Genomic DNA, 14,266 nt, shown 5'->3' on the forward strand with positions numbered 1-14,266 from the left:
AGTGGAGATCCTAATATTAAACTGTGGCAAGCAGGCTGTGCTCTGAGAACAACCATTTTCAGACTGTACCTTACCCTGAGTTACTCCATTTTATAAAGCAGTAGTATGCCACAAGTTACTCCATTTTGAGTATAAGTGATGAGGCAGAATGATTCTATACCTAGTTTGTACAAGTAAACAACCACCATCTGCCTAGCATAAGCCAATAAATAAATTATTCACACTAATAAAAATGACTATCTGTAAACTTGTCAAATTAATCAGAAGAATGTGGATGTATGGGCATATCAAACTCATATCAGAGTTAAGAACTTATTAAAGACACCAGAATGAAGCAGTTCCCTCACCTGGGGCCCATAAAAGGAGGAGCACCCCAGGATGGGTGTGTTGGGGCATGCCTATAACCCCATCACCTGATCACTTGCCAGTGGTCTTGACCAGGAAAATCACTGTAGCAACCTCTAATTTCCTGGTTTCTCCTGCCTGTGATGACCAAGCACAGGCCACTGGAAGCTGACACCTCAGGTTGACACTCTTGAGTGCTCTACCACTGAGCTACATTCCTAGTCTTTTCCATTCATTCATTCATTCATTTAGTGCTGGGGATCAAATGCAGGGCCTTGCACATGCCAGGTAAGCTCTCTACCACTGAACTTGAATTTACAGTCCTCTACCACATTCCAACCCACTTAAATTTTGTTGTTAGACAAGTTCTCACTAATTTCCCATGTTGGCCTTGAACTTCTGATCCTCCAACCTTAGCCTCCTGAGCAAATGGGATTATAGGCAGGCCTCACCACATCCAGCTAGTTTTCTGGTATTGATTGTCTGAGGCCTGCAACACCAGAGAGGACCTCCTGTGGAGGGGCACAGGAGGCTGCGGGACCTGTGCACGTGGAGCTCAGGGAAAGGGATGAACTGGCAATGAAGAGGAATGAGGTGGTGTTATTATTATCATTTTAAGAATTTAACCTTTTTTAATTTATTTATATTTTATGTGGTGCTGAGGATCGAACCCAGTGCCTCACATATGCTAGGTGAGTGCTCTACCATGGAGCCACAACCCCAGCCCATGAGGTATTATTATTTTTTTTATTTTTATTTTTTATTTTTTTTTTCTATGAGGTATTATTAATAGATGCTACAGTGTGAATGAATCTTGAAGTTATCATGCTTAACTGAAAAGTCAGACACAAAATAGGAGGATCCAGAATAGGCGAATCTAGAATAGGCGAATCTAGAATAGGCGAATCTAGAATAGGCGAATCTGTAGAGACAAAACAGATGAATAGTTGCCTGGGGCTGGGGAGAGGAGGAAGTACAGAACAACTGCTAATGGTTAAGGGATTTCTTTTTATGTGATGCAGATGTTCTAAACCTACATGATGTTGGTTGTTAAACTCTATGCTAAGTGAAACCATTGAATTGTATACCTTAGGTGGGTGGACTTTATGGTATGCTAATGATGTTAATAAAAATGTAAAGGTGGGGGAACAGAAGAAATAGCTAGAATGTAGAAAGATCTGGCATCTGCAGCTACTTCTACCATAGGCTAGAGCTTGATATCACCAGCCCCCACCACTTGGAGGTGAGTACTCATCTTTCTGGCAAGTAAAGGACCATTAATTGGAGGTAAGAGAGCTGGTTTAAAGTGGGGGATAGCGGGGCATGGTGACACACCCCTGTAATCCCAGTGGCTCAGGAGGCTGAGGCAGTAGGAACTCTAGTTCAAAGCCAGACTCAGCAGAAGTTGAGGTGTTAAGAAACTCAGTGAAACACTGTCTCTAAAATATAAAACAGGGTGGGGATGTGGTTCAGTAGTAGAGTGCCTCTGAGTTCAATTCCCCAGCACACACACACACACAAAAAAAGTGGGGCATGTAGCTCAGTGGTAGAATGGTTTCCTTTTTTTTTTTTTTTGGTCTTTTGGTACTAGGGATTAAACCCAGGAGCACTTTACCACTGAGCTATATCCCGAGTTCTTTTTTTTTATTTTGAGACAGGGTTTCTCTCTCTTTGTACGGGGGATTGAACCCAGGAGTACATAACTACTGAGCCACCCCTTAGCCGTTTTATTTTTTATTTTGAGACAGGGTCTTGCTAGGTTGGTAGGGCTGACTTTGAATTTAAGAGCCTCCTGCCTTAGTCTCCTGAGCTGCTGGGATTACAGGTGTGTGCTTTGGCACCCAGCTTGAGACAGGATTTCTCTAACTTGCTTAGGCCCTCACTAAGTTGCTGGGGCTGGCCTTGCACTTGAGATCCTCCTGCCTCAGTCTCCTGAGTTGCTGGAATCACAGACAGATGCCACTGTGCCCATCAGTAGAGCAGTTTCCAAGCTTGTGCAAGGCCCTGGGCACTATCCCCAGCACCAAGTGCTTGTTAGAAACCCAGTTGTTAGATATCATTCATCATTGCAGGAAGTAGTTATGAGCTGGCAGCCAAAAAGGATCAATTTTAGAAGGAATATGAAAGAATGGACATTTTTTTAAGCTGTCTGTTTTATCTCAACTCCCTAAGGTCTCCCTCCCAGTGACGGGAACAAAGCCCTTAAAGCTGTTCCAGGAATCAGCCCCAAACAGGGAGTAAAAGGGTAAATTGAGCCAGATAGCCAGATAGTGCTCAAACAGTAGGATTACCAGAAACTATTGACCAGAATCTACGCCCTGTTGTAAAACATTGTGAAACATGTTGTATGTTATCAGCAAACCCAGACCCCCTTTGAAATTTCCCGGCAGCTTTGTCCCCCTTTTCCCTTTCATGTGCGACCCCTCCCGATGTGTGGTTTCTGCCTTTATAAACCTACAAGATTTTCTGCTAGGGACTCGACTCCTCCTGTTGGGTCCCAGCGCGCTGGAATAAACACCTCTTGCGGTTTGCATCAAGTGACGCCTCCTGCAGTTGATTGGGGTTGCTGTGGATCCATGGGACAGAGTTGAGGTTTCCTTTTGGGGGGCCTTACAAATACTTTGCCAAGAGGAAATAATTTTTTTTGTAGATGTGACAAAGGAAAATGGGTGAATCAGGCTAGAAATGTGGCTTTACCAGGCCAGTAGGAAGCTATTTCTTGTGAACCTTGTGTGTAAAGGGCCCACTTAGTCCCAGACCCAAGAATCGGTCCCCACCTGGGGTCCAGAGCAGTGTACAGGCTACCCACTGGGAGTGCTGGAAATGCTGTGGTCAGATCACAGCGGAGGGGATGGCTGGATATCCTAGTGACATCTTGGAATGAAAGGCTATTTGTTGAGGAGATTCCAGGCAGATGGAGATCAGCCCTGCTAAAGAGATACAGAAGTCACTAATGCAGAATTTATGCCTTTGGTCTACGGGAGGCAGTTTGTTGAGGATGTTGGGCTGAGGTAGGTGCTGCACCATCAGGGCACTTAGCTGGGAGTGAGGGAGGTGGTGTGAAGGGAGGGAAACAGATGGAACACTGGGAAGAGAGAAGGAGTGAACAACCCTGATAGCCTGTGCTGGGTCTCCACCCTCCTCATACCTGTGTAAGTGCTAACCCTGTTAAAACTCAGCTTTCAATAGGAAAAGTGACTTGTTCTGAATCTCAGAATTGAGACATGAAGAAGCTCAGCCTTCTGATTCCAAAGGAAACCCTGGAGCTTTTACATTGGAGTTAAGCAGGGAGGTGAATGGTCTAGAACTCAGGTGGACTGGGTGTGGTGACTCAGTGCCTATAATCCCAGTGACTTAGAAGACTGAGGCAGGGGGATCACAGGTTTGAGGCTTGTCTGGCAATTTAGGGAGACTCTGTCTTGAGATAAAAAAAAAATAAGAAGGGCTAGGGATGTAGCTCTGTGATGAAGTGCCCATGGATTCACTCCCCAGTACCAGCAGAAAGATCAGCATGAATATTTTAGACCTTTTGGGCCAAGAGGCACATTCAAAGGTATTATATAAGTACATAATATGACAAGTGATAAAACAAATTTCCATCATTTCAGTTGACAGAATTTAAAATTTATACACATAGAAATTTGAATTGTACATTGTTATTATTATTATCTGTACTAGAGATTGAACCCAGGGCACTCTTCCACTGAGCTGCATCTCTAGGCCTTTGTATTTTTTTAAGACAGGGTCTCACTAAGTTGCTGAGGCTGGCTTCACACTTGTGATCCTCCTGCCTTTGCCTCCTGAGTTGCTGGTATTACAAGCGTGTACCAAGTGCCCAGCTTCGTAAAATTGTTATGTGTCATAAGGTGTTACTTTTTTGATTTTTCAGTTGTTTAAAAATACTGGTCTGGGGGTAGAGCTTAGTGGTAGAACATTTATGTAGCAGTGGCCTGATACTATAAAAGAAGGGGGGAAAAATCATTCTTTGTTAAAGTGACCCTTTACCAAATTGAGTAGCAGACTAGGTTTGGGCTGTGACTACAGTTTGACAACCCCTGGTGTAGATCCATACTGTCCAGTTGCCGCTGGCCACGTGTGGCAATTGATCACTGGAAACATGGTGAATCTGGGTTGTGTTCTAAGTGTAAAATACACAGTGGCTTTCAAAGATGGTCCACAAAACAAGTAAAATATCTCATTCATTGTTTTTGTTGATTATATGTCAAATTGATAATATTTTTGGATAGATTAGACTAAAAATAATACTATAATTAATTTCACTTCTTTCTTTTTTACCTTCTAATTGTCTTTAATAATTTTTGTTCTTGTTTTAGTGATAGAGGTCTCACTGTGTTGTCCAGGCTGGTTTCTAACTTGGAGACTCCAGTGATCCTCCCACCCCAGCCTCCGAAGATGCTGGGACTACAGGTGTGTGCCTGGCCTACTAGTTTTGTAATGTGGCTACTAAGCACTTAGCAAGATCTTGTCTCAAAATAAAACTTAGAAAGGGCTGGGGATGTAGCTCAATGTGAAATACCCCGGGGTTCAATCCCTAGTACCATTTTTTTTTTTTTTTTTTTTTTTACAGCCTCACTGTGGTGTCCAGGCTGCTCTTGAATTCCTGGGCTTAAGGGATCCTCCTTTCTCACCTTCTTGAGTAGCTGGGACTACAGGTGGAACTGGGCTAGAACATTTTATTGTTTGTGTTTGCACTTGTGTCCTATCTCTGTCATGTAGCACTGCTCCTGAAGAGAGGCTGGAGGCCTGAGCGATAGATAGGACACCCCTTATTTGTGTTGGGAGAGGTGGGTGAGGCCATTGGGAACAATGGATTTCATTAAAGGGAGATGGTGGGGTGGGATAGGGGAGGCACACAAGCCTCTGGAGGCTTCTACAGGGCTGGGTTTGGGTGGGTGGTGAGTGTTGGGATGGCAGCTCAGTGGGAGAGTGCTTGCCTCCCATGCATGAGGACCTTCATTCAATCCCCAGCACTACCTCCCTCCAAAACAGAGGTGGTGGAATGGGGCTTCAGAAATAGGGGGATTGAATTAGAGGTATCATGAGAGGCTGTGGAGCCAGGTGAATGGCAAAAAGCAAGAGATTTCTGAGCCATTGGGCAGGTGAGTGGGCATGAAAGAGAGGAACCTGCCCTGAGGAGTTTCCACATCTTGATCTACTTAGATTCAGAGAGAGAGAGAGTATATATTTATCTTCCATTCTAAGTCTGGACACTGTCTCCTCATTGGAGAAGTGGTTTGCCCAGTTCCCTAGCAGAATGTGGAAATAGAATGCTCAGATGGAACATTCCACCCCAAGAATCCTTTTTACAGCAGAAGACTTCTGGCTCAGGTTGACCAGAGTCTGCATCTCTGTCCTCAACACCTGGCTTCTGCCTCCTTTGTCCTGCCTACGGAGTCTTGGGGGTCTGTCCTTGTGCTAGAAACAGCCAGAGCTGTGGCTCCTTGGCTTGTGCTTATATCCAGAGACCTCTTTGCCTTCTTCTCTGCTCTGCAGGAAGGAGGGAAGAGTGACATGCCCAGGAGATAGTCCCCGCCTATGGCTTCCTGTTTCTGAGCTTCTAGGAGAAAGAAAGGCGGGGTTTCTACTGTCCATATCTCTGTGGTCTTTCGTATTCGGTGCTCTCGTGGGAGGATGAAAACCTCAGAGGGCCTCTGTTTTCTTTCTCTTAGGTCTGATTAGACCAAAAGTCCTTCCGCTTTGGAGGGGCAGTGGAGGAGCTGAATGGTCATGTACAGGAAAATTAGGGGCTGGTACTGTTTTTCAGACTTCCCTTTGCTGATTTTTGGTTTTCTTTTGTTAATGAGGATTTGGACTTAATTTTTGAAATGGATCATCTCTCTTTTTCTTTGCAGTACTGGGTTTTGAACCCACGGCTTTGTACATACTGGGCAAGCACTCCACGGTCAGTGAGTAGCTCAGGTGTATCCCCAGCCCCTGAATTGGATCCCCCCACCGCCACCCGCAGAACTGGGGATTGAACCCCAGGGATCTTTACCACTGAGTTACATCGCCATCCCCAGACCTTTTTATTTTTCATTTTAAGACAGGGTCTTGGTAAGTTGCAGAGGCTGGCCTTGAACTTGTAGCCCTCCTGCCTCAGTCTCCCGAGTTGCTATGATTATAAGTGTGCAACCATGCCTGCTCTGCATTCTTATTTTTGTTTTTGGCAGGGACCGGGGTATTAGGGATTGCACCCAGGTGCACTTAACCATTGAGGTACATCCCCAACTCTTTTTATTTTTTATTTTTAGATAGGATCTCGCTAAGTTGCTGAGACTGGCCTTGAACTCATGATCCTCATGCCTCAGCCTCTGGAGCTGAGCTGCTGGGAATATAGGCATATACCACCAACCAGGCTGGATCATCTCTTGATCCTTCTGCAGTCTCTAGGGACTGATGTACTAGAAGAAATGGATGGAACTATGACATCAGAGGCAAGTGTAGCCAGGAACTGAGTGGAGTTTCACCTGGGGTGCAATTTTTTCTCTCTTTTGTTTTTGAGGTGCGAGGGGTAGGTTTCCTCCTTGACAGAGGCAGTCAGTCGATGTCTCCCCACTGCCATCCTTACAAGGCCTGCAGTCAGGCATGCTAGGTCTTCCACATTCAGTGGTTAGTGTTACCATCCATCTTGCTCCTATGCAGAGTCAGGGTCACAACCACACACAAAGTTCTGCCAACTCACCTCCTTGATATCTTCCATCATTCCCTCCTGTCTGCCCTCTCCCCTGGACTATCGCCATTGCAGTATTTACTGACTTCTGGTTTTCTGTGGGCCACATCTGAACCCTTTGCCAGGACACATGATGCCCCTGCCCATCCCAACAGTCTCAGCTCCTCTATATAATGTGGACCAGCTTGCAGTTCTCCTGTCTGTGCCTTCTCATGCTTAGAGCCTTTGCTTGGTTGATGGTTCTCCTGTGTCTGCACCCACTTCTCTCCCATCTTTGCCTGGAGAATCCTTGCTCAGTCTTCATGACCCAGCCTGGGCTTTTCCTCCTTTGAAAAGTCTTAATTCTATCCCAGTTCCCTCCTCAATTTGGTTCAGTGTCCCTCCTACGTGCCCCTGTTCCCTCTGTGCTCTCAATAACACAGTTATCTCACCACATGGCAAGCCAGCTGAGTGCCTTGAAGGCTGGCTGACCAACGGAAAGCTTTCCTCTGGTATCTCCTTTCATTGTCATTAATACACTTATTGAAAGCCTATTGTAATGAAAACCATGTACTCAATCTGTTTTTGCCTGCCTTATGCAAGTAGTGGGGCTCCTTTTTCAGTGTCCCTTGCAATAAAGCAAGGCCACGTGAAAGATTTCTGACCAGTGGATGTAAGTGGAAGTGATTCGCGCTGCTTCCGGGTCAGCCATTAAAACTCCCACACTGGCTGGGTACAGTGGCACACAGCTATAATCCCAGTGACTTGGGAGTCTGAGGCAGGAAGTTTGCAAGTTTGAGGCCAGCCTCAGCATTTGGTGGAACCCTGTCTCAAAATAAATACAAAGAAGGGCTTGACTGGGCATGGTAGCATACACCTGTGATCCCGGTGATTTGGGAGGCTGAGACAGGGCCACCCTGGTTTGAGGCCAGCCTCAGAAATTTATCGAGACCCGCCTCAAAATAAAATAAAAAGGACGGGGGATTGTCTCTCTATGGTACAGTGGTCCTGGATTCAGTCCATAATAATGCAAACAAAAGAACAGAACAAAAACACCTCCTGCACTAGCTTCTCCATGCTTCTTGCCCTTTGCCATCTACGTGTAGAAGACAGGACCCAGGAGTGATAGAACCACAAGTTGGAAAGGACTGGGGTCTTTGGGAGACCATGTGGTGAGAGCTCTTCTCTAGCCTGAATACCCCCCAAGACTGGCACACTCTTCCGTTTGTGTGACTGGAGGTTTAGATTATTTTGTAGCTTGCTCTGATTAATAATCTCAGTGTTCAAACTGAGTGCAAGTGACAGAATAAAAAGGCCTGTTGAAACTCTGCACAGGGGCACAGGCCTGTAATCTTAGTGACTCTGGAGACTGAAGCTGGAGGATCACAAGTTTGAGACTAGTCTGTCATTTAGAGAGACCCTGTTCAAAACAAAAAAAATTAAAAAGGGGTGAGGTTGAATAAAAAAAAAAGGGGCTCAGTGGTATAGTGCCAGCACTGTGGTAAAAATAAAAAAAAAAAATTAAAAAAGTACAGGAATGTTCAGACATAGGTGACAAATTTAATATGGAGGATGTAAGTGGGGAGCTACCAACCAGTTTTTCTGACTTGCACAGGTGGCTAGATGGCAAAGGCATTCTTGGGGTGCCCAAGAACCCCAACTGAGGATCTGGATTCAGAGAAATGTCACATCGTTCATTATCATTTTTATCATCATCATCATCATCATTATTATTTTTTAGAGGGCAGGGTCTCACTATATTGCCAAGACGGGTCTTCAACTCCTGGGCTCAAGTGACCTTCAACCTCCAGAGTAGCTGGGACAACAGGTATGTGCTGCCACACCTGACACACATTCAGTTTGGGATATAAGGAGATTGAGGTGTCTCAGAGACAATTGAGTAGAGATGTTGAATTATAGTCGTGCTTGAGGAATTTAGAGTTGAGCTAACAATGTCCGTTCTGGGGTCATGGGCCTGTTGATGGAAATCAAAGCCCCAAAATTGAGTTGACTAAATGAGCAAATAGATGAATTATTGCATTATCAGAAACTGAGGCTCAAAGAGAGTCCCCTGGGTTCCACACTGACTTTAGTGGCAGTGTAAAACCATTAACAAGTTTGGGGACAGGCTGGGCAACATAGCAAGATCCCATCTCTTAAGAAAATAAAAAAAAAAAAGACCTCAACTCTAGGAACCTGAACTCCAAGTAGTGTTCTCATGAGACTGTCTTGCTCTGTTTCCCAGGCTGGTCTCAAACTCCTGGGCTAAAGTGATCCTCCTTCCTTAGCCTCCTGAGTAGTTGGGATTATTGTGCTCTAAGTAGTTTTAAAGCTCTGTAGAGGTCTGGGGATGTAGTTCAGTGGCTGAGTGCTTGCCTAGCATACATTAGGCCCTGTGTTCCATCCCCTAGCATATCCAAAACAAAGACTATGCAGAGGATTGTGTACATGAAGCCAGGCAGCTGGTCCCTTGTGTGCGCTGTTGCCCATCTATATGTAGTTTTGTACATTTCTGAGGTAATTGGAAGGATAAGGGTTTTTTTTTTTCTTTCTACTTTTTAGATGTTAATAGACATTTATTTATTAATATTATTATTGTGGTGCTGAGCCTCGAACCCAGTGCCTCAAAAGCACTCTATCACTGAGCTGCAACCCCAGCCCTGATTAAGGTTCTTTAGGTGATCACATATTCCATTGAGGTCTGACTTCAAGAAGGAAGTTCTAGACATTTCTGATGGTAATTGGTGGGCAGAGGACTGCCTCTCAGACCTCAAGCAGAGTGCCAGGGTTTGCTGTTTCAAGAACGTGACCTCAGGGAGGTTGGTGTCTAACAATAATATCTCCCAGATCTTTGAAGTCTGTTTTGAGGATTCCATTTCAGACATATTAGGGGAGCACAACAGGCAGAGGAATCTTGCTTCTATTGTTATTGGTGCAAGTAGTAAGAGCAGCTCTCATTTTTACACCTGTTCTGTGTCAGGCACTCTGATGAATGCTTTTTTATAGGGGCAGGGTACCAGGGATTGAACTCAGGGGCACTCAGCCACTGAGACATAGTCTAGCCATATTTTGTATTTTTTATTTAGAGTCAGGATCTCACTGAGTTGCTAAGCACCTCGCTTTTGCTAAGACTGGCTTTGAACTCTCGATCCTCCTGCCTCAGCCTCCCCAGCTGCTGGGATTACAGGCATATGCCACTGTGCCTGGCATCTGCTGAACTCTTGGCAGCCACTCTCTCTGATCCCTGCAGGACTACTGAGAGGGTTAGCATCCTTGTTTTAAAATGAAGAAGCTGAGCTAGGAGCTAAGTATATAGCTCATTTTGGTAGAGTGCTTGCCTGTCATGCACAAAGCCCTGAGTTAGATCCTCAGCACAGAAGGAAAGAAAGAAAAAAAAAGTTGAGCTAAATGAAGGTTCTTCTCAGCATTGACATCACATGCTTTCAGCCAAAATAAGTTTAGGGGACCCATGAGGAATACACAGGACACAGCAGGGTCCAGGGTTAGCCTAGACAGCACTTGCTTCATCTGCTATGGGGCACTGTGACTCAGCTCCCATTGATTATGGAGTATGGGGGACTGTGATCCAATGTGACTCCATCCAACAATTTTCCAAAAGTAACTGGACATGTTTTGGTAGGTATGTCATAATTGTATGTGTTGGCAAAACAATTTTTTTTCAATTGAACCTAGGCCTCAGGCATGCTAGGCAAGCGTATTCCCACTGAAACTATACCCCCAGACCCCAAATATATATGTGTTTAATGGTTCAAAACACCATGTAGGGTAAGCAAACATGACTGTCAGATTCAGCCCACCAGGTACCAATTTGTAACTTTGGGTGACAAGGTCTTTGTTGCATCCTGCAGGTATTGCAGTGCTCGCTGGAGGTATCAAGATGGAGACCTGGGTATGGGACCCCCCCACCCCTCTTTTGTACAGAGAATTGAACCCACGGGTGCTCTACAGCTGAGTTACATCCCAAGTCCTTATTTTTATTTTGAGATAGGGTCTCACTAAGTTGCTCAGGCTGGCCTCAAACTTGTGATCCTCCTGCCTCTCTCTCCTGAGTTGCAGGGATTACAGGCATGTACTACCATGCCTGGCCTGGTATAGGATCTCACTGAACTCATGGGTTTCAATACTGTGTGGCCCAATGCTGTGAGAGGGCCCTTCTTTGGGGCATGGCACCCACTTCCTGGGAGAAGTGAAATTTACTTGATGTAGTATTAGTTTTTTAGGGACTACTATAACAAAGTACCACAAACTGAGTAGTTAACAGAAATTTATTGTTTCATAGTTCTGGAGGCTAGAGCATTCAAAATTTAGGGTGCTTAGCTAGGGTTATGTTCCCTCTGAAGTCTCTAGAGGAGAATCCTTCTTGCCTCTTTCTTAGCGGCTTTTTTTTTTTTTGGCACCAAGTTTGGAAACCCTGGTGTGCTTAACCACTGAGCCACATCAACAGCCCTTTTCATATTTTATCTTGTTTTGAGACAGGGTCATATTAAGTGGCTTAGGACCTTGCTGTGTTGCTGAGGCTGGCTTTGAACTTGTAATCTTCCTGCCTCAGCCTCCCAAGCCACTGGGATTACAGGCATGCGCTACCACACCAAGCTCTTAGCTTCTGATATTGCCAGCAATTCTTGGCATTCCTTGGCTTATTGACACATCACGCTGATGTCTGCCTCCACTGTCACATGGCATTTTCCCTGTGTATCTCTGTGTTTCTTCTAAGGTCAGCAGCCATATTTAATATGGCTAGTCCACCCTAGTCTAATATGACCTCAACTTAACTTGATTATTATACCTGTAAAGACCCTATTTCCAAACAAGGTCACATTCAGAGGTAACAGGAGTTAGGACATGAACATATCTTTTTGGGGCACACCAACCCACAACAGATGTATAGAGCAATCAGTTGAAATTTGGGATATAGTATTGCAGGTAAGGGGAATAGCAAATGTAAAGTCCCCCCAGAGACAGGCAGATACTGATAAGTTCCAGGAAATAAAAGAAAGTCAGCAAAGCTTGAGTGGAGAGTGGCAATGAGATGCAGCCAGGGTGGCCATGATGGCCTCCATAGGCCATATGGCATGAACAGGTTAGGCAAAACTGCAATTAGAGAAAAAAATCCCCAGTCTCAGTGCTGGGCACAATATAGGTTCACTTCTAGCTTGTGTCAAGTCTGATGTGGGTTGAACAGCTCTTCTGTGTGAGGGAGCTGTGCCATGCAAAACACATGATATCCAGGGAAGTGAGGAGATGGGAAGAGGTCCTCAATCTCAAGCACACATGCCTGGAAGTGACCCCTGTACTCAGATCACATAGCAAGGGAGGCTAGCAGTCGAGGCACTGTTTTTCAGGGAACCCCTGTCTCACTTATATTCACCCAAGTCCTAACTTCAGGGTTAGGACTTCCTTCCCAGAGTACTGGGAAGTCAGTCAGGGTTTTCACACAGAGCAGTACAAGATCCAACCTGCGTTTTACAAAGATTTCTCCTGCTGAAGCCAGTGCCAGCCCTGAAGTGGAGGAGTGGGAACCCATCTGGTGGCCTGTGGGAAGTGGCCAGAGTGGGAGTTGGTCATAGCAGAGGCACAATATATTTGTAGTTAACTGGTACAACTTCTACCTTACAGGCATGGTTAAAAAAAAAATAATGATAATGTGGGAAAATTAATTCATGTAATTAAAAAAAAAAGATGCAAGTGCATTTTGTGTATATCCTCTTCTAGACTGGAGTTTTTTGTTTTGTTTTTGTTGTGGAGATTGAACCCAGGTCCTCACACATGCCGAGTAGAAGCTCTACCACTGCGCTACACCTCCAGCCCTAGACTGCAGATCTTACACATTTAACACATATATTGCTGGGCAGCCTGAATCCTTAAAGCCAGGATACTGTAGTCTATGGGCCTTTTGGGGGTCCTTCCTGACGACCCCCCTCTTTTTGATTTGCAGTGCTAGATAAGTGCTTCATTACTGAGGTACATCCTTAGGACCCCTTGCTGCCCTGAGAACGTCACTGTCATGGAAAATGCCTTATACTTAAAGAGTTCTTAACTGGAACCCAATAACAGTAGTAGGGATCCTTGTGTGAAAGGGATTTCATGGTCAGGCTGTGTCTGTTATTCCAGCTACTCAGGAGGATGAGGCAGGAATATTGCAAGTTCTGGGCCAGCCTGGGCAACTCAGGGAGATGCTGTCTGGGGGAAGGGAGGAATGCTGGGGATGTACCTCAGTGGTGGAATATTTCTTTAGCATGCAGAAGGCCCTGGGTTTAATGCCTAGCACAGAAAAAACAAACCACAGGGAATTCCTACTGCTTCCAAACATCCTGGTGCCCTGTCTTTGTCAGAGTGGAGGCATTTTGTGCAGACACTAACTCCCACGTGCCTGAAGTTCTTTATATTTTCTAAGCTGCTTCTTCATTTGAGCCTCAGAATCTGATATGAGACCCAATTTAGACTAAGGAACTCAGAAGTCAGAAATAGCTTGTCCCATGGTAGCCAGGATTCCTGGCAAAAACCCCTGATGGGGAGTTGGAAGTGAACTGTGGCCACAGTTTTATTTATTTACTTATTTTTACTAGGGGTGCTCCACCACTGAGGTACATCCATAGTCCTTTTTTATTTTTGGAGACAGGGTCTTGCCGAGTTGTTGAAGCTACTGATCTTGTGAAACTTGTGATCATCCTTCCTCAGCGCCTGAGCAGCTAGGATTACAGGTGTGTGCCACTGTGCCCAGCTGTGGCCACAATTTTAGCTGTATGTTTTCAGTATTTTTGTGTATAAAATATGGGTAAACTGAACGCAGGTGTTATGATTTGGATGTAAGGTGTCCCCCAAAAGCTGATATGTGAGACAATGCAAGGTTTAGAGGAGAAATGGTTGGGTTATGACAGCCTTGACCCAATCAGTGAATTAATTCTCTGATGGGATTAACTGAGTGGTAACTGAAGGCTGGTAGGACATGGCTGGAGGATGTGGGCACTGGGGATGTGCCTTTGGGGTATATATTTTATATCTGGCAAGTGGATCTCTTTGCTTCCTGGTTATGTGAGCCGCTTCCCTCTGCCATACTCTTCTGCCATGATATTCTCACCTCAAGCCCCAAGGAATGGAGGTAGCCCTCTGTGGACTGAGACCTCTTGAAACCATGAGCCCTTAAATAAACTTTTCCTCCTCTCATATTGTTTCTGTCAGGTCTTTTAGTTACAACAGTGAAAAAGTTGACTAAAACAGCAGCTTTCTGAG

The 14,266-nt window shown here is 45.1% G+C and overlaps 1 protein-coding gene across 1 annotated transcript in view; it reads left to right on the top strand.

Annotated features, from left to right (window-relative positions):
• Positions 1-14,266, top strand: part of LOC306663739 (uncharacterized protein) — a gene marked incomplete at its 3' end in the record, with an annotated part of 38,582 nt that overhangs the window by 22,301 nt on the left and 2,015 nt on the right. The window contains exon 2 of the mRNA XM_079144308.1: positions 4,680-4,773. Within this exon, the coding sequence (XP_079000434.1) occupies positions 4,680-4,773 (94 nt within the window). The remainder of the gene's footprint in view (positions 1-4,679; positions 4,774-14,266) is intronic.

The sequence above is a fragment of the Sciurus vulgaris genome, assembly GCF_902686455.1.
Source record: "Sciurus vulgaris genome assembly, chromosome: 6".
NCBI classification, from domain to species: domain Eukaryota; kingdom Metazoa; phylum Chordata; class Mammalia; order Rodentia; family Sciuridae; genus Sciurus; species Sciurus vulgaris.